Source organism: Mobula hypostoma, chromosome 6 (genome assembly GCF_963921235.1).
Source record: "Mobula hypostoma chromosome 6, sMobHyp1.1, whole genome shotgun sequence".
NCBI lineage: Eukaryota > Metazoa > Chordata > Chondrichthyes > Myliobatiformes > Myliobatidae > Mobula > Mobula hypostoma.
Window position 1 is genome coordinate 141,479,941 of NC_086102.1, and position 26,067 is coordinate 141,506,007.

At 39.3% G+C, this 26,067-nt stretch overlaps 1 protein-coding gene across 4 annotated transcripts in view; it reads right to left on the bottom strand.

The window, feature by feature from the left end:
- pikfyve (phosphoinositide kinase, FYVE finger containing) overlaps positions 1-17,741 on the bottom strand; it is a 137,375-nt gene extending 119,634 nt beyond the window's left edge. For 3 of the 4 annotated variants that reach the window (XM_063051848.1, XM_063051846.1, XM_063051845.1), the window contains exons 1-4: positions 17,575-17,738; positions 4,645-4,825; positions 4,003-4,197; positions 1,232-1,350 (exon numbers count right to left, since the gene is read on the bottom strand). In XM_063051848.1, the coding sequence (XP_062907918.1) occupies positions 1,232-1,350; positions 4,003-4,197; positions 4,645-4,816 (486 nt within the window). In that variant the 5' untranslated portion in view covers positions 4,817-4,825; positions 17,575-17,738. Of the gene's footprint in view, positions 1-1,231; positions 1,351-4,002; positions 4,198-4,644; positions 4,826-17,574 lie in introns of all 4 variants that reach the window. The other variant, XM_063051851.1, reaches the window with a different exon arrangement.
- Positions 17,742-26,067: the final 8,326 nt, after the last annotated feature.

The window sequence follows — 26,067 nt, forward strand, 5'->3', positions numbered from 1 at the left end:
TTTATATATATATATAAATGATTGTAAGACCTATTGCTTGGGGAGTTGGTTCCTAATGTTTTTTTTCCTATTTTTGTTTTGTAGTTAGTGGGCTTTTCCCCCCGGTTAGTTGGGGTTCTCTTTTTTCCTTCTTTTTCTTATATAAATTTTTTTTTCATTAGCATATATAAGTATTTTTTCTTCAGCTTTATTAATTATACATACACCAATTTGTTGAACTTCTGTGCTTTATAGCTATAGGAGATTATATATTAATAAAAAGATTTTAAAAATGAAGTATACTCACAAGAAAATGAAACTCATTTGTATATGGTGGCATACATGTACTTTGATAATAAATTTAATTTGAACTTTGAACTCAAGAAATCCTGCGTTGAGCAATTTGGTCACCATGGTTGAATTTTTGTCAACATACTTTGTCGATTTTAATTATCTTATACTTTTCCTTGCATCATACCAGATGGTAACAAACCTTTTGGACTTTTGTCTCTAGCTCCATTTGATTGAAACTGTATCCATTAATGTAGTGCTTAGAGTTATTCTTCATCCTTTCTTTCTCATTGGGTTGCAGTCCCATATTCATATACACAGTCTTGTGTCAGATATCTTGAAAATGAGACTAATACGTCTATTCCTACTCCTTGGAAGTTCCAATCCCTGTTGTCAATAGTGACGCCTACAGTTTCTAAAATACACTTTTGCAAAAACCACATGCCCTTTTGAAGCTAGCCAATAATGGCCAGCCTAATGCTCTTGGGGCTGATAATACAGAAGTTAGCAAGGAAAGGTGGGAACAAACACAGCAATTGTTACAATTAATTTCATTTCCCTTTGATAGAAGGTTTGGTTGTGATTCTGTTTTGTGGTACTTACAAATCCCATAACATTAAATGTAGAATGCTATCAAGTCTTCTTCACTCCTTTCTGGAGTAATCGTGCAGGAATGAGATTCCCTCAGACTGTTGTTCTCTCTCCCCCACCCCCACCCCCCAAAGTTAGCAGCAATGAATTTCAGATCATCCCTTGATTATTTTATGGAAATCTTTTGCCTACTTTATCTTTTGTCAAATTGGCGACAAGCTTAATTTGACAGAACCTTGCTGTGTTTGTGCCTTACAAGTTACAATTTGATTCTTTCTAAAATCCTCACATATCTCGCCTTATTGTAGCTATTCCTACTTGTTCAGCTTGCTTGATTTTATTTTAATTCCTTACTGACTGTGTACTATACCTGGCTTTTGCCCTCCATTATTTCTTTCAAACGCTTCAAAACTGTAGTCAGGCTCCTCAGTTGTACTGCTGTTCGAGGATCATGGCCACCCATAGAAACATCTGGTTTCCTATGACCATCTGGTTAATAAAAACAAAATCCATCTCAAAAATTGTATGTTGCAACAGGAAGCACATATTTGGATTATACCACATTATTATTTTGCAATGCAAATTGATTAGGAGTTGAATGCTTTGCTTTTTTTTTTCCTTTCATTAAAAGCAATCCAGAACATAAGCCAGTCTTTTTTTTAAAAATAGAGATGGGACTTAAGTCACTGCTCTTGCTGGCAGTTGATGACAAAACCATAAAATAGCTGCCTACATAAAAGAAAACTTGCAAGGCAAGGACCACAAGACCAGTTCTAGGTTAAATACCCATTAGACAAGTGGAAAAGTTGCTCTTTCATTCTCTTTCACCCGCAATATTAGAATGTAGTATCTGTAAACCAAAATGCATGTTTACTAGAAGTTAGAAACCATAACATCGTAAGTCTTTCAATACAATATGAGAAAAGTTTGAAGGCACTTCTAAGTACAAACAAAACTTGCAGATTTGCTGCTGCACTCAGGTGGGCCTGATCCTTCATGAAACTCCTGTCCGAAGAGTTTTTGTACCACATTACATGGCATGAAGGCGAGGCAGAATAAGCCTTGCTAATGAAAGCACCTGATTCAGCCAATTGTCCATCTTGCCAAAAGTACACTCTAAATACAATTTGGAAGCATTCAAGAACTTTTATTTTTTTAAAGAATAAAACAGTTAAAAATGAGTGCCACTTATCAAATCCAATTCAAGAATATGATCTCACCTTGTTCAGCTGCAGAAGATTGTGGGAGGAAAATACTTCTGCTAGAGTAAAACCAAAGTGACCATGAGGATAAACTGTTAACAAACGTATCTAGTTATTATCTGAAGGGAGACAACTCCCGTCCAATATCCGCTTGCTGTGGAACAAACTTTTGTCTCCTTTTCAGTTTTGACTCTGCTTCTCTTCCCACAGATGCAGTCTGACTTACTTTCTTTTGCAATTTCCTGTGCCCTGTCGCTCAGAATTAAACAGCTCCTTCAGCTGACCGTGCCTCTGCAAATTACCATTGCTATCTACACCAATCCCACTTGCCTACATTAATTCTATATCCCTCTTTGCATTCCTCAGTATGGTAATCGTCCCAATACATCTTAAATGTTATAACCGTTCCCACCTCCACTTCTGGCAGCACACTCCAGATACTAACAACTTCTGGTGTGAAAAAATGTACCCTTCTGAATCCCTTTAAATTTCCACTATCTCACATTAAATCTATGCCCTCTAGTTTTAGATATCTCAATTATAGGGAAAGGTTTCTCACTATCCACTCACCTATGCACCTCTAGATCCAAACTTCATTTATTTAAGGTTCTTAACTTCATCATCTAAAGTCCATAAAATAATTTAAATTTGCTGTATGTTGTTCATGATCTTTATGCTGTCAGCGCAGTGCTGCTATCTTTGAAACTGTGAGAAATATTTTAAAATTCATTTTAGTTTGATGATGTCATATATTTAACATTTTTGTTCATGTTCTATCATGCGTCTTCTTGACAAAAATGGGCAAATTTTGGTATAAACTTCAGTTACACTAAGAAAAGGCCTGCAGCAGAGCAGTTTCATAGCTTTTCCATTTTGAAAGTTTTTTATGCTTGAGGAACTATAAGTGCATTGGGTTTCATTTACCAGATGCCTTCAAAGGCATGAAAAAAGCCATCTAACTTTTGCAATAATGATGATAGCTTGGTACCTGCATAGAAATTCCAAGTGTTAATTTAACAGGCATAAGCAATGATACAGATACATTAATTTCAATTGTGACTATTTCAGCAACCAACATGGTAAAGTTGTCTAACAATTTTCTCACTGCTGTAGCTTTACTTCAAATAAGATTATCCTTATACAAGCCATATCACTTAAATTATACCAAATAAGAAAAATTTATAATCTTTTCTACCAGCAATGAAAGAGTCAACATCCCAGTGAGAGCATCCTAATCATTGCTAAATACAGAAGAAAGATCCTGTTGTTAATATACAGTTGAAATTTATAGCACATACACACACTGTGGGAATGAAATGCAGAGCAGTGCGATGCGTGATCTGGCATTACAAATTTGCGTTGGACATTCTTTATACTTGCACTAGAAACTGCAGTTGTAGAAATTAGAATCTTTGTAATGTCCTGAATCAAGAACAAGAAAATTAATGTCCTGTTTTAACCAATCACATACACAAAACGTAAAATAAAGGGGAAGATAAATGAATCAGAATTAAGATTAATGTTAAATAAGAAAAATCAATAATTAAAATCTGAAGGAATGCGAGTTCACAGATGAACAATTTAACTTCTGCATCAAAAGCATACACCTCAATGAGATCTAACTTTTCATGATGTGTTAATAATAAACAGAAATACAGCTATGAAACTGCATTCAACTGCAGCAATGTATAAATATGTGAATAGGTTGATACACAGTTGCTTTATAGTATTTGTTTTGTGATTAGCTTACATAATCTTTTAAAGAGAATCTTGAGGAAATGGTTGAAGCATTAGTACTGATTTCAAGTAATAAAAATGCATTTACCAAACATTATTCATAACTTTAAAACACAATATGAAATGATTATGTACAAGTGCTTTTAGGTAATTTTAATGCTTGTAAAAATAATAAAGTTAAATCACTAACTATTCTCTTTACCTGCACCTTGAGCTTTGACCATTGATGCACTGGATGCTCTCCGAGTGTTTTCTGCAATACATTGTTTTTTGTAGGCTGGTGGCGTCCTTAAATATGCTTGTCCATCATTTTGGTGGTTAGACCAATTTGCTCCCGTAACTTGTGGTTCACTCTGGGATAGTTCTGGCCTGTATGAAGAGTTGGGTCTCCCATCATCTGACATTGGATGATAACAAGGTTTATTTTACAGGCTCTCCAAAAACACATTTAAAATAACAATTCACATTTTATGATGCATGTGAAGATTTACAGAGAACTGTTTCTAAAGCAAGATATACAGTACATCAAGATCTTTAAGATTATGCAACAATGGCGTTTAGTTTTGTTTCTCTTCTTTTGTAATTCTACCCTGAATTGCTTGATCAATTTACTCTTCTCTCCAATTTTTAAGGTGAATCATCTCCAATAATCAGGATTGATCTGTGTCATGGTACCAACAGAATTTACTGCTCAATTACAAAACATATAGAGAGGTAAATCAATGAGCATCAGAATTGAACTGCAATATGAAATATACCTCATGTCTCTAATGCATAATTTATAATACACAACCATAAGCTGTTAGCACTTCAGTTGCTTTTCAGAAATCGATCCATTTCTCACCTTTGCTGAAACGGAAGAGGCTCACAAAGGAGCTATAGGCTGATTTGAAAGGAGGTTCATCTTGATCTGGAGTCAGAGGCTTAAAATGGGTGAGACGTGATGGGCTAGTGGGAGAGCGAGATTGTTCATTCCCAAGATCCAGAGCAGATGTGAGCTTTTCCTCTGCTGCCATCTGATACGCCTGGAAAAATAAAAAGGAAACTCCAACTAAAATTAAAAATTAGAGAGTAAACTTTCAATTGCCACATCAGCTGCGACTCAGTACTTCGTAGGTCAAATTTTGATTCCGATACAAATCTCAGTAATCAATCCCGTATAACACTGGGAACCACTTGCATAGCAAACAAAGTAAATAACATACAATAAACAGAGCTAAGCGATCCCACAAGCAGCTCATTGCCTGTTCTCAACAATGGTGGTGCCCAGCCCATCACTGCAAAAGAAAAAATTAAAGCATTTGCAAGAATCTTCATTCAAAAGTGCCAAGTAGATGATGCAATTCGGCACTCTCCAGTCGTCCCCAGCATAACAGATACAAGCCTTCGACCAATTCAGTTCACTCCTTCTAACAACTGGATACAGCAATATCTATGGCCCCGATATAAGACTCGTGCCCCTGCACTTGCCACACCTTTGACCATGCTGTTCTGGTACTACACTGGTATCTTCCTGCAATGTGGAAAGTCCCTGATAAGTCCTAACCACAAACAGACAAATCTAATCCACCCTTTACTGCCCCATTTGCCCACTCTCGATTATCCTTTGCAACATTTTGATAATCGAAAATGGGGTTAAACAACAATCTGCTCACAGAAGTTCAGGTTCAGTTCTACCAAATTCACAGAGCTCCTGACCTCAATTAGTTTAAATATGAATAAAACAGCTGAGCTCCAGAGGTGAAATGAAAGCCTTGATATCAAAGCCACTTTTGATTTGAGTGTGTTATGAAGGAGCTCTGGCTAAACTGAAATCAATGGAAAATGGGGGAAGCTTTCTACTGAGTGGAACCATGCTGAGCACAGAGGAAGAGGAAGTGGTGTATCAAGATTGATACACAGAACGTCATTGTAGGAGCTCCTTAAGATAATATCCTGGACCCAACTATCTTAAGCTGCTTCACCTATAGACTTCCTTCAATCACAAGTCAGAAGTAGGGATGGTTGCTGACTATTGCAGTGTTCAGCACCATTTGCTTGGCAGACTGAAGTTTCCACATTCTTCAAGCAAACTTTAATACACCGCTGCCCAAGAAGAACGTAATAACTTGCCTCAATGACTATCGTCCAGTAGCACTTACATCCACTGTGATGAAGTGCTTTGAGAGGTTGGTGATGAAACATAACCACTCCTGCCTGAGAAGCGGCTTGGATCCACTCCAATTCCCAGGCTCTTCACTTAACCCTGGAACATCTGAACAGTGAAGATGGATGCATCTGGATGCTCTTCATCGACTACAGCTCAGCACTCAACATCATCATCCCCTCAAAAATAATCAATAAGCTTCATGACCTTAGCCTCAATACCCCCAAGTGATTTCCTCACTTGCAGACCCCAGGCAGTTCTGAATGGCAAATTCATCACCTCCACAATTTCCAAGGCTGTGTGCTTTGCCTCCTCACACACTCGCTTTATACTCATGACTGTGAGGCTAAGCACAGCTCCAATGCCATATTTAAGTCTGCTGATGACACCACCGTCACTGGCTGAATCAAAGGTGGTGACAAATCAGCATATAGGAGGGAGAGTGGAAACCTAGCTGAGCGTTGCCACAACAATCTCTCTCTCAATGCCAGCAAGACCAAACAGCAAATTATTGATTTCAGGATGAGGAAACTGGGGGTTCCCAAGCCAGTCCTCATCAGGGGATCAGAGGTGGAGACGGTTAGCAACCTTAAATTCCTTATTGTTACCATTTCAGAGTATGGTCCTGGGCCCAGCACATTAAGTGCAATGATGAAGAAAGCATGACAGTGCCTCTACTTTCTTAAAAGTTTGCGAACATTCGGCATGACATCTAAAACTAGACAAACTTCTTTGATGTGTGGTGGAGAGTACATTGACTGGTTACATCACAGCCTGGTATGAAACACCAATGCCTCTGAATAGAAAAGCCTATACAAAGTAGAGGATACAGCCCAGTTCATCACAGGTAACGCCCTGCCCACCACTGAGCACCTGTACACAAAGCACTGTCGCAGGAAAGCAGCATCCATCATCAGGGACCTCCACAATTCAGGTTACGCTCTCTTCTCGTTGCTGCCATCCGGAAGGTGGTATAGGTGCCTCAGGACCCACACTACCAGGTTCAGGAACAGTTATTACCTCTCAACCATTAGGCTCTTGAACCAAAGGGGACAGATAACTTCACACAACCTCACTCGCAGTGAACTGTTCACAGTACCTAAGGACTCCTCATCTCATATTCTCAGTAATTACTGCTTTTTTAAATTTTATTTTTGTGTTTGCACAGTTTGCTGTCCTTTGCACATCGGTTGTTTGTCCATCCTGTTGGGTGCAGTCTTTCATTGATTCGATCGTGTTTCATAGATTTACTGTGTATGCCTGCAAGAAAATGAATCTCAGGGTTGTATATGGTTTTATATATATATATATATATATACACACACACACACACATTGAAAATAGATTTACTTTGAACTTCTCCAAATCAACATCCTGGGGGTTACCACTGAACTGGAATAGGTATTTGCATAACATGTCTATAACAGCAGATCAGAAGCTAGGAATCCTGCAACAGGTAACTCGCCTCAATTTCCCAAAATCTGTCCACCATCTACAAGGCTCAAGTCAGGAGTATGCTGGCATTCCTCTCCCATTCCTCACATGACTTAATCTGCACATTATACTCTTCCGTGTCTGATTCAACCCATCATATGCCAGCTTTAGCCTCACCCCTCCCTCTGACCTTTTCATAGTGACCACCTGCCCTCTACATTCTCAGTCTTGATACAGGGTCTCAACTCAAAATGTCAACTGTCCATTTTCCTCCATTGATGTTGTCTTACTTGCATCTGCAGCCTCTCCTGTCTCTCGTTTTTCTCTCTCAGTTCTGATAAAAAGTTCTGAACCCGAAATGTTTAATGTTTCTTTCTTAATATACTAACTGACCTAATGAGGATTTCCAATATTTTCTGTTTCAGATTTCTGTCACCTGAAGCTCCTCTGATTCTCTAAAATTTAACCAACCTTGATACGTTTAATGGATATAAAATAATTGGCTCTTTGCAAACCAAAATAAAAAGGAAAATCTGGAGTACCATGGTAGATATCATAGATTAGTCTGCTACCAACTCAGCCATGCAGGTCATAAATACCCAAGGTCCTTTAGAATTCCTTCAAAGATCTCAGCAAGATTGGCATCGGGAATTCTGTAAACTAGATTCAGAATATCTAGTTTAAGTGTGCAGGATAAAAGGAGTGATGGGGATGGGGGTGGGGTGGGAGGGAGGGGACAGTGCTGTAGTTTTAGTGGCAATGGGGACCTCTCTTGAACAGATTTGAAGTTGATCATTTCCTGGCCAAGGATCACTGACATTTAAAGAAAACATGTAGGATCAAGTCGTTGAATCAACCTACAGTATATCTAAATCTCTAATCCCCATTCTAAGCAATTCCCTCACTCACATATCTGTTGTTCCCATTCTGTTCTCACTCAAAACTCTCCTTAAAATCTGCACTTTAACCATAATTCCTTCTCTTTTGTTTCAAAGCCCATTGTCCTTGCACCCCTCAAGTGCCTTATGCCTTCAACATGCATCTATCGTTTCAAACAGAAGTCAATGATTTCTTGAAAAGGAGAAATCTGTAAGAGATGCATGGGAAACACGAGAATTTAATTAAACAAAGTGGTTCACACAGACATAAATACCTGGGATGACTAAATAGTTATGGAGAGATACTGTATACAGGCTATTTGGCTTACCAGATCCAAACCACTTTGTACTTTACTATAACTCTTGTGTACATTCCCATCAACTCCCCGCAGATACCGACACACAGAGGTTTGTAGATGAGAGTGAAACCCACCAGCCTGCACGTTTTGGGACATTGTTAGAAACCAGCTCATCTAAAGAGGTCAAAATGAGAATTTACAAACTCCACACAGACAGCCCTGAAGATGAGAATTAAAACCAGGTCACTTAACCTGTGAGTCAGTAGCTCTTTAAACTGCTTCACTGTGCCACCCATCCATGTACCAAAATCTTTTATCATCTATGAGCCCTTTCATTGTTGACACTCAATGCTGTAATGCCCAAGAACAAGGGCTGCTTGGATAAGGCAACATAAATACATGCTTTTGATGCTAATAATGAATCCCATTCAGCTCCAAATACCTATGGGAAGTCCTTTAATCTAGAGAGAGTAGTGCAAATGCAAATTACACAATTCCCCAGATGCCACAAAAGAACAAAGGATTCAAAAGAATGTGTTGTTTATGTCAGATGAAAGGCAAAAATGGCTCGAGTACAACTAAGGCCCTGGCATTGATTTGCTGGGTTGAAAAGTCTGTTTCTTGATTACTAGTTTCAGTACTGTTGGAAAAGAAAATGCAGAACTAAGAGTCATGGTATAAGCTTTACCTTGTTCATGAGTGGAAAGAACTTGCACAAGTCAGTATCCATGATTATAACCAATAATTCAAATTACTCAACTAGCACACAAACAATATCAGAATGAACAATTCTATAAAGATGACACAGTAATTGACAGTCAGTTGGGGAACCCTACACCCCACCGACAAATTAGCAGAAGAGATTTAAATAGAAAATTTCAGAAGATTATCTCATTTCTTTTGACAAACTGAAACTGATACTTTTGTAAAGGTTATTACGAAGCAAAATAACAACAGAATAATCTGTAAAAACTGCTATCATTGACCCGTCTATATCCGTAGTTGTTAGCTTTAATGCCAGTGAAACAAAAGAACATTTCAATCCAACTTTTAATTTGGCTATTGATGTGAATTTCATAAATATTAAATGTCTGATTAGCATCTTCCCAATTAATAAAACCATAAAACTGAACTGAGCAAGAAATGGAGTTTTGCATAGTAATTGCATAACCAAAGTTAATTTCTCCAAATACATGACAAAGAATCTTCTCTGAGATTAACTCTGTCATTCCTTTAAACATATATATTTTTAAAAGGCATACTTTAAAAGCACATTTTCATGGTTTACAACAATTCCACTGACAGCAAGACAAATTGCATCCCATCAAAACTAAAAGAATCTGTATTAATCTACCTGATGCAGGTGCATCTGTCTAAGACAATATTGATAGGACACACTTCTGTGGAGATGAAATCCTGCCCACTTATTGAAAATACACATCATGTCATGTGCATTACCATCTGCATTAAATGGGGGAGATTACAAAGAGATCTATTTACTCAAGAATGGGTATGCATGAGATGTTGCAAGCTAGCAGCAGAACTATCCTCAACCATAAATCTAAAACCTCATGGCACAGAGCATCTCCAAATCTACCATCAGCATCAAACCAAAGGATCAAGTCCAGTTAAATGAAGAGTGCAGGAGGGCATGCCAGGTAGAGTTCCAAACATATCTCTGGATTAGTAATCAACCTAGTGAAGCTACTAAACAGCAGCTCTTGTATAATCAAACAGCATAAACAGACGGAATAAGCAAACTCACAAACAATGGATAAAGTCTAAGCTCTGCAGTACTGGCATATCGGGTCACGAATGGTGCTGATAACAAACATGTCATTCAAGGAGAAGTTTCCACCAATACCCATTTTCAATGCTGGGGGAGCACAGCACATCCGCATGAAAGAGAATGCTGAAGTATGTGCAAGTTTCACTCCACGTGATATCAAGAAACTGGATACAGCAAAGGCCATGGGCACTGTCAACAATTAACAATGCTACTTCTGCTCCAGAACCTGCTGCACTCTCGACCATGTTCTTCCAGTCCAGCTTCAAACTCAGAGCCAACCCAATAATGTGGAAAATTGACCAGGTATGTCCAGTCCACAAGAAGCAGGACAATTTCAACCAAGCCAGTTACTATCTCATGAGTCTACCCTCAATCATTAGTAAAGTGATGGAAGAAATAATTGATAATGCTATCAAAAACAACTACATCCCTTCAACCATTCAGTTCTTGAACCAGTCGGCACACTAATCACTATAGTTCAGCAACACCACAATCACTTTGATCATTTGCACTAAAATTTACTTTTTTTTTGTTCTAGCGGTCTTCTTTCTTGTGAAAATTGTTTATGCTTTTCTTGTGATTGTGCTTTGTGCCTATGATATTGCTTCAAGTAAAGTTTTTCATTGCACCTGTGCATATGAGAACAAAGTTGATTTTAACTTTGAAGAGCTGCTTATTTCGCAACAGAAGCTCAGTTTTGGTTCCAAAATCAGTCACCTCCTGACCTCATTAAAGCCTTAATCCAAAATGGACGACCTGAACTTCAGAGGTGAAGTGAGAGTAACTGCCTTTGACCTCAAGGCAACGTATGATCGAAAATGGCATCAAGGAGCCTTGGCTAAACGAAACAACAATCCTGACTTGGCAATGTATCGGCACTCTGTCACTGTTATTGGATCAAAATCCAAGAACTCTCTCCCTATCAGCACTGTAGGAATGTCCACAACTCGAGGACTACAGCAGTTTAAAGTGGCAGCTCACCACTTCCTTTTCAAAAGCAACTAGGGGTAGGCAGTTGCATGCTGGCTCAGCCTACAAAGCACACATCCCTTGAATGAATATGATAAAGTATTGTTTAAATATTGTTTAAGTATTGATAAAGCTTCTTTCCAACTGTGATAAGACTGCTGAACGGATCCTGACCCGGATCTGGGCCGTACCCTCCAAATATCTGGACCTGCCTCTCGGTTTTTTTGCACTACCTTACTTCCCATTTTTCTATTTTCTATTTTAATAATTTAAATTTCTAATATTTACTAATTTTAACTATTTTTAATATCGTTAGTATTTAATATTTGTAATCCAGGGAGTGAGAAGCGCAGAATCAAATATCGCTGCGATGATTATACAAACCCCATTTCCAGAAAAGTTGGGATATTTTCCAAAATACAATAAAAACAAAAATCTGTGATATGTTAATTCACGTGAACCTTTATTTAACTGACAAAAGTACAAAGAAAAGATTTTCAATAGTTTTACTGACCAACTTAATTGTATTTTGTAAATATACACAAATTTAGAATTTGATGGCTGCAACACACTCAACAAAAGTTGGGTCAGAGGCATGTTTACCATTGTGTTACATTACCCTTCCGTTTAATAACACTTTTTAATCGTTTTGGAACTGAGGATACTAATTGTAGTAGATTTGCAATTGGGAATTTTGTCCATTCTTGCTTGATATAAGACTTCAGCTGCTCAACAGTCCGTGGTCTCCGTTGTCCGATTCTCCTCTTCATGATGCGCCATACATTTTCAATAGCAGATAGATCTGGACGGGCAGCAGGCCAGTCAAGCACACGCACTCTGTGTCTACAAAGCCACGCTGTTGTAGCCTGTGCAGAATGTGGCCTGGCATTGTCCTGCTGAAATAAGCATGGACGTCCCAGGAAGAGACGTCGCCTTGATGGCAACATATGTCTCTCTAAAATCCTAATATATGCCTCAGAGTCAATGGTACCTTCACATACATGCAACTCACCCATGCCGTGGGCACTGATGCACCCCCATACCATCACAGATGCTGGCTTTTGCACCTTTCGCTGATAACAATCTGGATGGTGGTTTTCATCTTTGGCACAGAGAATTCGACGCCCGTTTTTTCCTGAAAACTAGCTGAAATGTGGACTCATCTGACCACAGCACACGGCTCCACAGTCTTTCGGTCCATCTGAGATGAGCTCGGGCCCAGAGAACTCGCTGGCGTTTCTGCATAGAGTTGATGTATGGCTTCCTCCTTGCGTAATACAGTTTCAAGTTGCATTTCTGGATGCAGCGACGGACTGTGTTGAGTGACAATGGTTTTCCAAAGTACTCCCGAGATCAGGTGGCTATAATTGTCACAGTAGCATGACTCTTCTGTGCACTCTTCAATCTTATTTTAACTCTGTCCCAACTTTTGTTGAGTGTGTTGTAGCCATCAAATTCTAAATTTGTGTATATTTACAAAATACAATTAAGTTGGTCAGTAAAACTATTGAAAATCTTTTCTTTGTACTTTTGTCAGTTAAATAAAGGTTCACGTGAATTAACATAGCATAGATTTCTGTTTTTATTGCATTTTGGAAAATATCCCAACTTTTCTGGAAATGGGGTTTGTACGTTCTAGTACCAATTGTTTGGTGACAATAAAGTATAAAAGTATAAAGTATAAAGTATACCTGTTAAAGTAGAAAAAAACTTCATAAATACATAGCAGCAAATAGGCTGTACATAACACAGAGTAAACTTTATGAACTAGAATGATCCATCTCCTGCTACATTGAGTTAAGAAGACATCTATTTAATTATATTTTTAAAAATCAATACTGACAAATCTGCAAAGGACAAGGGATATATGGAACTGATGTTGGTGCTGATTAGTCTATTCTATGTTCAGACCAATGCAACATTGCCACTACCCTTCTTTCTCACCTTCACAACAGCCTTAATATTGGCTCACCATTGTGAAAATGGTATCTAGTGTCACTGTCAAACATGCAAATCAAGTTTTAGCAAACTATGGGGGCAATATTTTCTTAAAGCAAGGATGTCCTGGTTTCTTTGAGGCTTTTCATTTTGCATTAGCATTACAGACAGCACCTACTAAATGCATCAAGATGTTTCAAAGTACAATTTCCAGTCAATAGTCTTTCAAACTACAGGAAAAGGAAACACAGCAAAGGCACAAAAACATGCATTTTTCCTTCATATCGCATGACTGCCTGATTGCATGATCGCATTGTACTAAAGAATCATTGACCTAATTAATGTGATCTTGGTTCCCAAGCAGAGGAAACACACTGCAGTTACTCAGAAAGAGTATGGTCGTTCCAACAATTTAAAGACTGGGAACTCTACGCTAATAATTTCTGAAGAAGTCTTTAAAAAGTGCATTAAATGATTTATTTCTATTCCACAAGACCCTGAACTCTGTTTTCAGTTCTCACATTTTAAAATGTTCGAATTTTCTTCTGAACCATGCTGTTTCAGAACTTCATAATTACCTTCACCCACAGAGGTACAGTAAATAGGTAACATTTCTCTCTAATCGATCTAACCACCATCCTGCACCTAATTCAGTATCATAAAGCAATGTTAGATTTTCTAGCCTCAAGTTGTTTTATGGAACATTAAAATTCCAAATATGAAAAATTGATGTAAAACCAGTTTATTCTAAGTAAACAACACAACAGCTGCCAATATCTGCTGTGGGACACGCTATTTAAATATCTATGTCAACAGACCAAATGCAACATTTTCTTCAATCTAATTAGTTAGTGAAACATATTTCTATTCTATTCAAAATAGAGTCTATCACACCATTCTGGTTTCCAATAAAGTAATGCACTACACCAATGATGTGGAAATTTAATACAACAAACTAAAAATGCCGAACCCAATTCTTGTCTAATATCTACATCTGATTATGCAAAGCTGTACCAAGGAATGTTCTAAAACAGGCTTACTTGGACAGCAACTCTCTTCCATATAATCTCCAGACAAATTGAAGTAATAATATGCAGTTTGACTGTTAACTTTATTCTAAATCTGAATCTGTTCAATTAAGCACATTAAAAAGCCTTGGTTTAATGATAAATGATTGAATTAAGTTAAAGAAAATAAAAATATAAAACTACTTCCTGAATTTCCCTTTTCTTTTCCAGAAATCTAAGAAGTACAAGTTAATTTTCCAATCAACATTTTTCTTTTAAACAAAAGTGTCTATTCAGCTACCACCTGAACAACTACAGCAATACAAGACTACTGGGTACGATCAAAAATAGAGAAGTGAACTTTCAAGAGAAAGTTCATGCATTAAATGTATTTACCTGAACAAATATAATCATTAAGCAATTTTACTAATCCCAGACAAATTGAAGGTTGCATATAAAATTCAGGTCGCTGGTTCAGTGAAAATAATTTTTCTTCCCCACTATTTATTTCCCACTTCTATTTTCAAAATCAACAGTATCTTGCTTTTCTACGATACTTCCTCTGGTAAGTAGTGCTATCTGAATAAACGGAAGTTATTAATATTCAAGAGATACTACTTCAAGAAATAAAATGGCTGGGAGATTCAAAAAGAATTAAACTTGCAGCCATGAATGCTTTAGGTCCATATTCAAAAGGATGCTGTTATTATATATTTTTTAAAAATCAGATTAATCACAAGCCGGGAATCCATACCAGTCAATTTATGCTGTTGAACTTTCTGTAAGCAAAATTTCTGAGAATAAAGGTATGGCGGGCGGTGAAAAAGGCGAATGGTAAGCTGGCATTTATAGCGAGAGGATTCGAGTACAGGAGCAGGGAGATACTACTGCAGTTGTACAAGGCCTTGGTGAGACCACACCTGGAGTATTGTGTGCAGTTTTGGTCCCCTAATCTGAGGAAAGACATCCTTGCCATAGAGGGAGTACAAGAAGCTTCACCAGATTGATTCCTGGGATGGCAGGACTTTCATATGATGAAAGACTGGATGAACTAGGCTTATACTCGTTGGAATTTAGAAGATTGAGGGGGGATCTGATTGAAACGTATAAAATCCTAACGGGATTGGACAGGCTAGATGCAGGAAGATTGTTCCCGATGTTGGGGAAGTCCAGAACGAGGGGTCACAGTTTGAGGATAAAGGGGAAGCCTTTTAGGACCGAGATTAGGAAAAACTTCTTCACACAGAGAGTGGTGAATCTGTGGAATTCTCTGCCACAGGAAACAGTTGAGGCCAGTTCATTGGTTATATTTAAGAGGGAGTTAGATATGGCCCTTGTGGCTAAAGGGATCAGGGGGTATGGAGGGAAGGCTGGTGCAGGGTTCTGAGTTGGATGATCAGCCATGATCATACTGAATGGCGGTGTAGGCTCGAAGGGCCAAATGGCCTACTCCTGCACCTATTTTTTATGTTTCTGTGTTAAAGACTTTTCTAAACCCAGGTTGTGCTTTGAACTATTACAGTCTCCAGCAAAACCAGATCTCCAGCACCTAAAATATAGGCAAATAATTAACTGAGAAGCAACAAAGCTTTTTGGAGGACTGCATGGTATTTATTCATGATTGTGCATTTCACTGCAGTGACATTACAGGAGCCTGTGTGTACTTTGAAGTAGCAGTGTAAAGTGTACACTTGAAGCTTCTTTTGATGTTGGGCTGACGGAAATGGAAGAAACCTAGATTGTTTCATTAAGTAGGCAAATTAATATCTTCAATATGCTTAATAAAACACTAATCCACTCCAAACCACACATTGTTATTATATAAAGAGGTATTATCAATTCTATTTACTAAATCTTAATATCCAGACCCAGACATCCATCTACCACCTCCCCCAGACCCAGACATCTGCTGTCTGGCTGCACTTCTACTTTTGCATGTTTCTTTTTTTCAAAAGTTCTGGAAATACAGTGTTTAATTACAACCACCTCCATCACAAGCAAAAATTGCAATCTACATAAATACATTTTTGGAACATATCATTGCCATAACAAGAGGCTGGACAAACTTGGGCTGTTTTCTCTGGAGCAGCAAAGGCTGAGGGGAGATCTGAGGGAATATATACAGAGTGCTGGGTACCTGGAATGCATTGCTTGGATTGGTGATTGAGAAAGATCTATTAAGGACATTTTAAGAGATGCTTAGTAGGTACATAAATGTGAGAAAAATGAAAGGATATGGACATCATGTAGGTAAAAGAGCATACTTTAGTTGGCCATTTGATTACAGATTGGTTTGGCACAACATTGTGGGCCAGAGGGCCTGTTCTTGTACTGTACTATACTGTTTGTAGTATGTTCCGCAGCAGATTACATTAGAGATAGCACATACTGTAACAGTGTTAAAACTCTATCCCCTAATTTATGCTGTGAATTTGACTATGTTATTAATGACGTTCACGTGCACGAAAGTTTCTTATGTAGAGTTCTTTCTTTCAGATTGTTCCTGCGGAGTTCTGTGGGTTTGGAGGTTTCGAAGAATCCAACTTCGTTTGCCTTTTCCCTGGCAGATGTATATTAAAGTGAGATATTTTAGTCTGGGGAGCTAGAGATATTATGCACGCAAAGGGAATCTTTGGATTTGAAGCCCATGGAAACCATCCCTATTATTAACAAACAGCAAAAGTAATGAAAACTGATCCGCCGTGTCCAAGCATATTAAGCGGTTCAAAAAACGAAAACTACAGGTGTTCGATACCCTAAATTTAAAAAAAAACAGAATGTAAGATCATGTAGAGAGAGAAAAACAGCCCGATCATTTCCAGCGCTTTGGTTTTTATTTCAGACCAAGCAGTCAGCAGCCATGATACCTCAGAAACAATAGTGATGGCACTAAAAATTTGCTTTCAAAAGGCACTGCCACCAAGACGAGGAGGCGGAGTAGCGGATCATGGGACTGGTCGTTGTCACATCATAGCTTCGTGCATTGGTATATCTGAAAATGCAAAGCTTCGTGCCAGTGATGATCTGATCCTACACTTCGCCGTGAGGTTTGGGCGGGGCGCTGTGCGAAGACTCCAAACTCCAAACCCCAAACGTGATCTCGAGTACAAAGATCAGCGACAGAACTAAAGTTCAAGGGCAGGAAAAGCACAGGTCGCAGGGAACAGACAAAGGCCTCGCAGACAGGGCACCGCCGCATCTTGTGTAGCCTCAACAACAGCCACGGGATTCGACAATCCCTCCCGGTCCACCGCTCTCGGGGCCTGAACCTGAACCTGAACCCGAGCCCCTGCCCCTGCCCCTGCCGCGCTCACCTCTCGCCCGGCTCCACACACCGAGCGACGGACACACTGTTGCAGGGCGGCGAGTCAAAACATCCAGTCCCGCTGCTTCCACCCTGGCTGTCACTTCTTCGCTTCACCTTGCTCACACCCACTCCAGCCGCTCCAACCAATGACTGCCCGACGATCCTTTCACAGTGCCCGCCCGCAGCCCCGGTCTGCTGCTACATGAGTGCGGCCGCTTCGGCGTGCACGTGCACGGGAGTTCGCGCCTCCCTTCTGATCGGCGTGCACGTGCACGCATAGACATTGAAGCATTTTAGGGGAAGGAACTGGGTTAAAAGAAGTGCGAGTTCTCGAAACGCACATGTTAGAAATATAAAATAAAACGTTGGATACACCCAACAGATCTTAAGACCTAGGAGCAGAATAAGGCCATTCAGCCCATCGAGTCCGCTCTGCCATTTCATCATGGCTGATCCCAGATCCCATTCAACTCCATACACCAGCCTTCTCACCATATTCCTTGATGCCCCTATCAATCAGGAATCCATCAACTTCACCCTTAAATACACCCATGGACTTGGCCTCCACTGCAGTCTGCCTTTTCGCTATAACCCTTAATTCCGCTATTATGCAAGAATCTACTCAACCTTGTATTAAATATATTTACCGAGGTAGCATCCACTGCTTCATTGAGCAGAGAATTCCACCGATTCACCACCCTCTGGGAAAAGCAATTCCTCCTCATCTCCGTCCTAAATCTACTCCTCCCCCAAATCTTGAGGCTACATCCCCTGGTTCTAGTCTCACCTATCAGTGGAAACAACTTTCCTGCCTATCTTATCTATCCCTTTCATAATTTTATATGTTTCTATAAGATCTCCTCTCATTCTTCTGAACTCCAGCAAGTACAGTCGCAGGTGATTCAATCTCTCCTCACAGTCTAACCCCCTAATCTCTGGAATTAACCTCCTCTGCACCGCCTCCAAAGCCAGTATATCCTTCCTCAAGTAAGGAGACCAGAACTGTGTGGAGTACACCAGGTGCAGCCTCACCAGTACCCCGATCAGTTGCAGCATAACCTCTCTGCTCTTAAATTCAATCCCTCTAGCAATGAAGGCCAATATCCCATTTGCCTTCTTGATAGCCTGTTGCATCTTTAAACCAAACTTTTGTGATTCATGCACAAGCAAATCTCTTTCTGAGATATAGGGCCCAAAACTGTTGACAATACTCCAAGTGCAGCCTGACTAGTGTCTATAAAGCTTCAGCATTATCTCCTTGTTTTTATATTCTATTCCCCTTGAAATAAATGCCAACATTGCATTTGCCTTCTTTACATAGAACATAGAACATAGAATAGTACAGCACAGTGCAGGCCCTTCGGCCCACAATGTTGTGCCCACCCTCCCATATAAGCCCCCACCTAAATTCCTCCATATACCTGTCTAGTAGTCTCTTAAACTTCACTAATGTATCTGCCTCCACCACTGACTCAGGCAGTGCATTCCACGCACCAACCACTCTCTGAGTAAAAAACTTTCCTCTAATATCCCCCTTGAACTTCACACCCCTTACCTTAAAGCCATGTCCTCTTGTATTGAGTAGTGGTGCCCTGGGGAAGAGGCACTGGCTATCCACTCTATCTATTCCTCTTATTATCTTGTACACCTCTATCATGTCTCCTCTCATCCTCCTTCTCTCCAAAGAGTAAAGCCCTAGCTCCCTTAATCTCTGATCATAATGCATACTCTCTAAACCAGGCAGCATCCTGGTAAATCTCCTCTGTACCCATTCCAATGCTTCCACATCCTTCTTATAGTGAGGCGACCAGAACTGGACACAATACTCCAAGTGTAGCCTTACCAGAGTTTTATAGAGCTGCATCATTACATCGCGACTCTTAAACTCTATCCCTAGACTTATGAAAGCTAACACTCCATAAGCTTTCTTAACTACCCTATCCACCTGTGAGGCAACTTTCAGAGATCTGTGGACATGTACCCCCAGATCCCTCTGCTCCTCCACACTACCAAGTATCCTGCCATTTACTTTGTACTCTGACTTGGAGTTTGTCCTTCCAAAGTGTACCACCTCACACTTCTCCGGGTTGAACTCCATCTGCCACTACTCAGCCCACTTCTGCATCCTATCAATGTCTCTCTGCAATCTTTGACAATCCTCTACACTATCTACAACACCACCAACCTTTGTGTCATCTGCAAACTTGCCAACCCACTCTTCTACCCCCACATCCAGGTCGTTAATAAAAATCACGAAAAGTAGAGGTCCCAGAACAGAACCTTGTGGGATACTACTAGTCACAATCCTCCAATCTGAATGTACTCCCTCCACCCTGACCCTCTGCCTTCTGCAGGCAAGCCAATTCTGAATCCACCTGGCCAAACTTCCCTGGATCCCATGCCTTCTGACTTTCTGAATAAGCCTACCGTGTGGAACCTTGTCAAATGCCTTACTAAAATCCATATAGATCACATCCACTGCACTACCCTCATCTATATGCCTGGTCACCTCCTCAAAGAACTCTATCAGGCTTATTAGACATGATCTGCCCTTCACAAAGCCATGCTGACTGTTCCTGATCAGACCATGATTCTCTAAATGCCCAGAGATCCTATCTCTAAGAATCTTTTCCAACAGCTTTCCCACCACAGACATAAGGCTCACTGGTCTATAATTACCTGGACTATCCCTACTACCTTTTTTGAACAAGGGAACAACATTCGCTTCCCTCCAATCCTCCGGTACCATTCCTGTGGACAACGAGGACATAAAGATCCTAGCCAGCGGCTCAGCAATCTCTACCCTCGCCTCGTGGAGCAGCCTGGGGAATATTCCGTCAGGTCCTGGGGACTTATCCATCCTAATATATTTTAACAACTCCAACACTTCCTCTTCCTTAATATCAACATGCTCCAGAACATCAACCTCACTCATATTGTCCTCACCATCATCAAGTTCCCTCTCATTGGTGAATACCGAAGAGAAGTATTCATTGAGGACCTCGCTCACTTCCACAGCCTCCAGGCACATCTTCCCACCTTTATCTCTAATCGGTCCGACCTTCACTCCTGTCATCTTTTGTTCTTCACATAATTGAAGAATGCCTTGGGGTTTTCCTTTACCCTACTCGCCAAGGCCTTCTCATGCCCCCTTCTTGCTCTTCTTAGCCCCTTCTTAAGCTCCTTTCTTGCTTCCCTATATTCCTCAATAGACCCATCTAATCCCTGCTTCCTAAACCTCATGTATGCTGCCTTCTTCCACCTGACTAGATTTTCCACCTCACTTGTCACCCATGGTTCCTTCACCCTACCATTCTTTATCTTCCTCACCGGGACAAATTTATCCCTAACATCCTGCAAGAGATCTCTAAACATCAACCACATGTCCATAGTACATTTCCCTGCAAAAACATCATCCCAATTCACACCCGCAAGTTCTAGCCTTATAGCCTCATAATTTGCCCTTCCCCAATTAAAAACTGGGTCTTTACCACAGACTCAACCTGTAAATTAACCTTCTGGGAGTCTTGCACAAGGACTCCTAAGTCCCTTCGCACCTCTGATGTTTGAATTTTCTCCCTATTTAGATAATAGTCTGCACTATTGTTCCTTTTATCAAAATGCATTATTATACATTTCCCAACACTGTATTCCATCTGCCACTTTTTTGCCCATTCTTCCAATTCGTCTAAGTCCTGCTGCAATAGCATTGCTTCCTCAGCCCAACCTACCCCTCCACCTATCTTCATATTGTCTGCAAACTTTGCCACAAAGCCATCAATTCCACTAAATTACTGACAAACAACACGAAAAGTAGCAGTCCCAATACTGACCCCTGAGGAACACCACTAGTCACTGGCAGCCAACCAGAAAAGGCCCCATTTATCCCAAGTAGCAGATCGAGTAGCAATTGTGGAAGAGAGAGTAATTCATCAAATGGGCCATGCATTTTTTTTGGAAAAGGAAAGTCAAGTTTATTGTCGCATGGCAACAAACACAAAATGCTGGAGTGACTTGGTAGGCAGACAGCATTTAGAGAAAAGAGTGAACAGTCGACATTTCAGACTAAGACCCTTCATCAGGAGCATCTTTTCCATAGATGCTGCCTGACCTGCTGAGTTCCTCCAGCATTTTGTGTGTGTTGCATCTGCAGATGTTCTCATGTTTATAGTCAAATGTATGAAAAAGCTTATGGTATCACAAGCACATGGCATCATATAAGCATTATTCACAAGAAAAAAATGTAAATATAAATTATATACCAATTTTACAAGATCAGAACAGTCCGTTTTAATGCAAAGTGATCAATATGGTTATAATCATGTTAAACTGCAGTGAATAGCTTTTTTTGGTTGGTTCAGGAACCAAATGGTTGAAGGAAAATAGTTGCTCCTGAATGTGGTGGTGTGGAACTACAGCAGGGGCTCTTAACCTTTTTTTATGCCATGGACCCCTTTGGCAGTCCATTGAATCCTATGGGTGCCTTCTCAGAATAATGTATTCAAATATATAAAATAAAATACATAGGATTACAAAATGAACCAATTACATTGAAATGTTAAAAAAACAAATTTGTGATATAGTAATATATGTGCTTCTTTACTAATGCATTAAATACATTTAAAATACTGGTAAGTTAAAATTAAGTTCATTTTTTAGTTATCAGTGTGGAGGGTGGTGTTGCCTAGCTTGAATAAGAACATTAAACTGTGGAGTGGTCTTTGACAAAGCAACATGCATGTCATGGTGGAGATCCAATTGATTTCGATTTTTTGTTTTAATGGGTACAAGTGTTGAAAGTCCTGATTCACAAAGATCTGTTTTTGCAAAGGGAGTTAAAGCTTCCATTGCTTGCTTTACAAAGCGAGGATAGGCTTATCTAAGGAACACCAGAATTCTCCAAGGCTTTTGAGTTAAACATTAATTGTAGTAAGTTTTTTGTCTAAGATCAATGAATTCATCTTTAGCTAGATCAAAATCTTCAACACAGTTTGTACTAGAAAGAAAAGAATCGTGGACCCATAGTTTAACTTTGACGCCATCAGGAAGGAAATAACCTATGAAGGAGTTCTGAAGTGTTTCCAGGTGTCCACAGATGTCTCTCTTCAAAGAAATTGACAGAGAATTTCGTATCTCTGCTCCATCTTGGTAAGGCACTTCCTCCAGCAGTGGAAAGTTTGCAAAGATATTGGCCTGTACTCTCTTCGGCAGTTTAGCCAAGAAAGCTTGTAATGTTGTAGTAGCATCCATAGTGGTGACTTCAAGACCTTGAATTGAAAGATTTATTTCATTCATATGGTTAAAAATATCTGCCAGGAAAGCCAACCCATGGATACAATCCCTTTTTTCAATCAGTTCCAAGAGTGGGTTTTCTTTTTTTTCAGGAGAATGTGAAACTTCTATCCGAAGTTTGAATAAGCACTTCAAGATTTATCCTCTTGAAAGCCAGTGAACTACTCTGTGGTAGAGAAGCATTTCATATTCTGCACCCATTTCTTGACAAAGTCTTTTAAAATTGCTATTATTCAGAGACTTCCTTCTAATAAACCTCATGACTTTTATGGCTGTTGACAAAACTTCTTTCAGGGTTGTTGGAAGAATTTTTGTTGCCAGTGCATGCCTGTGTAAAAAACAATGAGTGACAGCAATGTGAGGAGCTTCCTTTTTCACTCAAGTAGCAAAACCAGATGTATTACCAAGCATCGCAGGAGCTACATCTGTGCACAGAGTATGAAGCTTTCCTTTCCAGTCAAAATTTTGTTAGGCAAAAAAAACTTTTTTACTATTTCCAAACATCAACAGCCTTTGTAATTTCCAAAAGAAACTCACAAAATAAGAATTCTTTTTTGATTGTATCAGTATGAAAATAACAAACAAAACCCAAGGAGCTGACTACACAGAGAGATGTCTATAGTTTCATCCAGTGGCATACTGAATGGGAATTGCGAGGCTGCGAATTCTTAACAACTTGCTTCAAAACGTTAAAAGAAGTATCAACTATTCTAGAACATATCACATTATTTGATAAGGGAACAATTTGCAATTTTTCCCATATTTCAGTGCACAAATCAGCTCAACACACACAAAATGCTGGAGGAACTCAGCAGGTCAGGCAGCATCCTGAAGTCCTGAAGAAAGGCCTCGGTCTGAAACGTCGACTGTTTATTCTTGACCATAAATGCTGCCTGACCTGTTGAGTTCCTCCAAAATTTTGTGTGTGTTGCCTTGGATTTCCAGCATCTGCAGATTTTCTCATGTTTGACATAAACCAACTCAACCATTTCCAGGTGCACATGGCTTTACTAAAGACTCTCCAATGGTTTGGGGCTTCTTTTGTTTGGCAATCTAGTAAGCAAATTTATAGGATGCTTCAAGAAAAGATTTTTGTGAAATGGCAAATCCAAGTTTTGGAAATGTCCCAACTTTTCTGATATAAGTTTTCTTTGTACAAGAAAACCAACATCTTTAAATGCATTCTCACTATGAGATGTGAGATATTCTTTCAGTTTTGTTGGCTTCATACTTCGTTTGCAAGAATTTTTCCACATAAAGAACACTGGCTTTTGTGTCTTGTCACAGCTATCAATGCAAGTGAAACCATATAATACATAGTTTTTGTCATACTTCCTTTTCTTTGACATTTCAGCTTAAATTAGTTCTGCAAAAATATATAATACATAAAACTAATATGAAATATTTGCTTCAATTAACACACACAAAATGCTGGAGGAACTCAGCAGGCCAGACAGCATCTATGGAAAAAAGTACAGTCGACGTTTTGAGCCAAGACCCTTCGGCAGGACCCAAAATGTCGACTGTACTTTTTCCATAGATGCTGCCTGGCCTGCTGAATTCCTCCAGCATTTTGTGTGTGTTGCTTGGATTTCCAGCATCTGCAGATTTTGTCTTGTTTGTTATTTGATTCAATTGATGTTTCTTGAAACTCAATATTTTGTTTGGTTTTTAAGTAATTTGTTTGATAAATCTGCAAAACAAATAAGTAATCTATATGTTAATTAAGTGAAATGAAAGATATTCAAGAAATTTGTGTGCCAAGTAAAATAAGGTAGGTTTTAAAATTTATCCAAGGTTTTAACACTCTTAATGGCTTTTAGATACTCGGATAGACACGAGGATTACAGCAGAAGCTCAGGCATCATGTCCTGCCTGGAATTTGGTATTGTTGCGCATGGAGTCACGTGATATTTTAAAAGGCCACGCAGCCTTTTGGAGTGTTAAGAATTTCTCATTTGAACTGTCCAGTTTTGCAAAACTTTACCAAACAATAAAAACAACTCACCTCTTTCTGCGCTTTGATCAACATGTAATTGTAGATAGGGCATAATGGAGAGCAACGTAGATGTCTGGGTCACAAATATGAGAACATGTAACTTCACTGTTTGGTGGCTGAATGACTACTAGGCACAAGGCTGCCCGACAGTTGGCCAGCTACATTGCACAGAAAAACTACCATCATTTTCAATCTAATGGTGGGTCTAATAACTACCATAATTTCAAAGTAGGAATGAGTGTGCCATAAATGATATGTTGAGATATTTTTAACAACTAGTAAAATTTGCCGATGATACAAAATCAGGGGGATGGGCAGATAACATTCAGACAGCTGTATTAATACAGTTAGTTCTAAACAAAATCCAGATGTGGACAGATAAATGACATGAAATTTAATGTAAGTAAATTTAAAATATTACATATAGGAAGTGGAAATATTGGATATAAATATACAATGGGGGGGGGTCTTGAGTTAGAAAGTGCACTGTATGAGAAGGATTTGGGCTTCCTGGTAGACTCATCTCTATTGACATCCAAATAACGCACAGAAGCGATTAGGGAGGCTAATAGAACGATGAGCTATATAATGCACTCAGTGGAGTTCAAGTCTAGAGATGTTCTCCTTAAGCTGTATAATGCACTTGTGAGGCCACACCTTGAGTATTGTGTACAATTTTGGTCTCCATATTGTGTAAAGGTTGTGAAGGCACTGGAGAGAGTTCAGAGAAGGGTGACTAGAACTGATTCCAGGTCTGCAGGGTATGAGCTGTGAAGAACGAATGAAAGAACGAACTCTTTTTAACTTAAGCAGATATAGGTGAAAGGAGACATGCCAGAAGTGTTCAAGGTCATTCAGGGTATAAGTAAGGTGGATGCCAGCCGCTACTTCAAAATTAATCCATCATCAAAGACACGGGGCCATAGGTGGAGACTGGTTAAGAGGAGATTTCACATCAACATCAGGAAGCATTTCTTTACACAGCAAGTTGTGGACACATGGAACAAACTACCCGGTTGTGTAGTTGAGAGTTGTACCTTAGAGACTTTCAAATCTAAACTCGATAGTTACTTCAACAAACTAAGTGAACAGGAATTTGGCAAGCTTTGTTGGGCTGAATGGCTTATTCTTGTTAAAAACTTTCTAATGTCTAATTGTAATGTGATATGAAAATATCTGTGATTTCTATTGATGATAAGGTCACAGGTA